This window comes from Manduca sexta, chromosome 12 (genome assembly GCF_014839805.1).
Source record: "Manduca sexta isolate Smith_Timp_Sample1 chromosome 12, JHU_Msex_v1.0, whole genome shotgun sequence".
In the NCBI taxonomy this organism is placed as follows: domain Eukaryota; kingdom Metazoa; phylum Arthropoda; class Insecta; order Lepidoptera; family Sphingidae; genus Manduca; species Manduca sexta.
The window spans coordinates 5,953,311-5,957,303 of record NC_051126.1 but is presented as its reverse complement, the minus strand read 5'-3'; the positions used below and the strand labels follow the sequence as shown (position 1 = coordinate 5,957,303).

The 3,993-nt window shown below is 41.8% G+C and overlaps 1 protein-coding gene across 1 annotated transcript; it reads left to right on the top strand.

The window, feature by feature from the left end:
- Window positions 1-1,140: 1,140 nt before the first annotated feature.
- Window positions 1,141-3,197, top strand: LOC115446314 (protein yellow-like). The gene has a single exon (XM_030172920.2). The coding sequence runs from the start codon at window positions 1,226-1,228 to the stop codon at window positions 2,570-2,572; it is 1,347 nt and encodes a 448-aa protein (XP_030028780.1). The 5' UTR covers window positions 1,141-1,225; the 3' UTR covers window positions 2,573-3,197.
- Window positions 3,198-3,993: the final 796 nt, after the last annotated feature.

Below are 3,993 nucleotides of genomic sequence, written 5' to 3'. Positions count from 1 at the left end.
ACTTATTATATTAGCTTAGGTACCTACATGATTGTACGGAACCTTCAGTGCGCAAGTTTTTCTACTCAAAGTATTACCTTGGAATTCGAATATCTCTAGGTAGGTAAATGCCTTGTAAACATGCATTTGAGTTAATAATTACGCTTTGTAAATACCAATAATATAAGTACTGTTTTAGTGTGGTTTGAGGCACGTTGTCAGTATCACTGCATATTATGAGGCAGAATCTCTAATGTCTTCATGTGGTGACCACTACTGCAGTGCTTTGTCATTCGATGTTATGGGAAATGTTGATTTATTTAAGGCTGTTTTGTCGTTTAATATTGGGTCCATGGCATGTTTAGTTAAATTATATTTCGTATATCATAAATACAAAAGTTATGAAAGGATTTCGATGTTTAGATATTTGTTGGGCTTAGAATTAAACAAATAAATACATTTTACATGCAGTTGGATAAAATTTAATATACAAGTACTGGATTAATATGCGCTACGTACACTGAAACTTTTCTGAATTTAGTGGGCAGAGACCCGTGTCTACAATACTATGATTTACCACCCATGTCTACAATATCTAAGAAAATCCCTAGTTTTATAAAATAAATAGTAGACAATTTTAGTTTTATTTTTTGATAACAACAACGTTTTCAATAGAGGCATGAAAATTTAAATTTAATAAAATCTCAAATAAAAAACCTTCAAGTTCCTTAGCATTTAGGTCGAGTAATGTAAACAGAAGACATAACATGTATAATTTATGTATCCGTAAATTCAACAGCAGACCGGTTTTGAAGAAAGTGAACAACGGTTGCAAAATTATCACATTTTTACCCGAACTCAGACGATATAATAAACGAGTTAGTTTCTACATCAATTGTCTGGAACCCTTTACATCCCTTGTCGGTCTATCGGACCCTCTGTCTGGGTTGGGGCGAGTTTTATAACCTTGACTCGCCCTTCCTATATATCAAACACAGACATACTTAGTTGCAAAAGCTCACGCTTTCCTGCAAACATTAACACATACATTGTTTATAGAAAATGTAAATGATATCATTAAGTGTAGGGGGTGTATTGTTGTATTTACGTGTTTGAGTGACGTGTTGGATCACGCGCGGGCCGCAGCTCGCTCGGCGGCGGCACTCGCAGCGGCTGAGGTGCTCCGGCGTCAGTGTGATCGCTCGCGCCGTCCGCGCCACACGCCAGAGCCTCTCCGCCGCGCACGATGCTCGCCCTGGTGCTTCTCGCCGTCGTTGCCGCCGCGGCCGCACAAAACGACACTACGCCGCCGCGGCCACCGGCGCCGCGCCACGAACAATTCCGCGTCATATACGAATGGAACGCAATAGATTTCGAATGGGCCTCCCCGGAAGACCGCGAGGCCTACCTCAATACGAGCCGATACATACCCCAAAACGTCTTAATATCTGGAATAAACTTCTACGGCGAAAACTTATTTTTGACGATGCCGAGGATGCTGGACGGAGTGCCGGCGACCCTCGCCACGATACCGGTGCACCAGAGCAATACCGCGCCCAAGCTTCAACCGTTCCCCAGCTGGAGCGACAACGCTGTCGGCAACTGCTCAGCTTTGCAGTTCGTACAGAATGTAGAAATTGATAAGAACGGAATAATGTGGATCCTAGACAATGGCCGCGTTGGCACTCTCACGCAGAACCCTGACCCGAAGTGTCCGCCGTCTATCGTTCTCATAGACCTCAAGTCCGGCACTAATGTGATGGAACGCATACCGTTCCCAGCTAACACCCTTAATTCGAACACCACTTACCTGAACGATCTCGTCGTAGATAACAGAGATGGCGACTACGCTTACATCACGGACAACAGTGCCGTGGATCCCGGTATAATCGTATTCCGTCGTAGTGACAAGAAATCGTGGAAACTACGTGATATGAAGTCGATGACGTCCGTCCCGGATGCGACAGTTTTCCGCGTTAACGGCACCACGGTCAATCTTCCTGTGAACATCGACGGCATTGCTCTTGGACCACAATATTTGACCGAAGATGAGCAAGTTGACAGGAAAGTTTATTATTGTCCCCTCTCCAGTTACCATTTGTATGCAATAAACGCCTCGGTTTTACGTAACGAATCTTTAGCTCAACAAGGAGAGGGAGCTTTGAGACCATACGTCGTCGATCTCGGTACAAAAGCGTCGCAGACCGATGGAATGAAAATGGACTCAAACGGCACGCTCTACTTCGGTCTGATAGGCAACTCGATAATCGCCGAATGGAATTCATCCGTGGACTTCCACGTCGGGCAGCGAACTATTGCGCGGGATCCCAACTACATTCAATGGGTGGATCGGTTCACTTTTGACGATCAAGGCAACACATACGTTGTCATAAATAGACTGTACAACTTCGTTAAAAATCAAGTATCGGTAAACGAAGTTAACTACAGAATCCTCAAGTCACACACAGGTTCGAAGAGCTACGTGTTCGGCGAGGATGTGACGCCGCCGTCGACGCCGCAGCAAGGCGCCGCGGCCGCTCCCACCGTCGGCATGTCGCTGGTGCTGCTCGCGCTCGCTCACCTGCTCGCTTAGTCTCGAGACTACTCGGTCGTGGTCCTCCCTCAGCCCTGACCCTGAAACCAGTGTTCGTTTAGCGACGCTCGGACTGATGCGTAACATTACCAAAAATTATAAGTTACCTTGACCTGATGGTCGCTCCAGTGATAAAGCGCGTGTAGATAGGAGTTTGTATATTATATTGACATAGAACATAGTTAGACATAGAATTACTTAAAGCGATTATGGGCCGACCTTTCCGTGTGGTAGTCACGATGCGTCGAAGACGACTCAAGTCGGGTGTGTACCCAACGAAAGGTCGGGGTCGTGTTGCCAAATGCCGCGAGTTAGCTCAACAGTAAACATTCCATGTATACCCATAAGACGAAGGTGCATCTCCGCACGATATTTATTTATATAACTTTGTAACTTTAAATATTAACGATAAATTGTAATGTAATAAACGTACCCTTTCCTTGACGTCACTTCGTTTGAAAACGTACAGAGACGTGAGTGGTTTATTCAAAATATTTCATTTGTGTTAACTACACATTAGATGCTAAGCTGTATAATATACATACATATTGTAACTATAATATCGTATGTTTGTTGTGTGGACGGAATTGAGTGTGTGTCTTGAATAAACGTGTTTATCATATTATACTGTTTGTAATTTTAATTTACACTAAGAGCTCGTTCGTGCCTGAAACATTAAGCTTGATGGCTCTAATGGACACTATGTTTTAACAATAGTGTTGATAAGCGGCTGTCCGCGGAAAATAAGTGGAAAACACGTGTAAACCCAGTATATCTGTATAACTAACACAAAGCCACTCATTCGCATTTACACATACAAATCATAACTCATTGCAATATAATGTTGTCTTGATGACTTCATAAAACAATACACATTCATACAACACATAAAATTTTACGTTATCACAAAATTATACAAATTGATAAACAAAATATTTTTTTATATCTAATTGACCGCAGTAAGAAACGCAGGGATTTACTTAAAGCAATAGATCCCTGCATTTTGAATATTAATTAACGTTTGCACATACGTTAACGCATAAAAGTAGATACGTTGAGCACGCACGTATACGGAATTATAATTAAAGTTGTATTCCTTGTAAAAGACCGTAACCTTTATCCACTTAAGTACCTAAAGCATATTTTAATATAGTTCTTTACAATACAAGTGCTGAATGTTACTACAGATAATTTAAAGCTACATATCTCGGGTACCCATAAATAAAGATTTGGACCTGTGATAAACTATTTACGTTTTTAGCCTCAGAGATTCTTTTTATTTAATTCGTGCCCTTGCTAATGAGTCATTGTGTAAATTTGAAGCCGCTTCATAAATGGTACATCAACAATTTGCATATTTCTGATACCGCAAAAAGATAACCGTAAATATGTGCAAATACCGATCTTATGCGTAGGAGCTA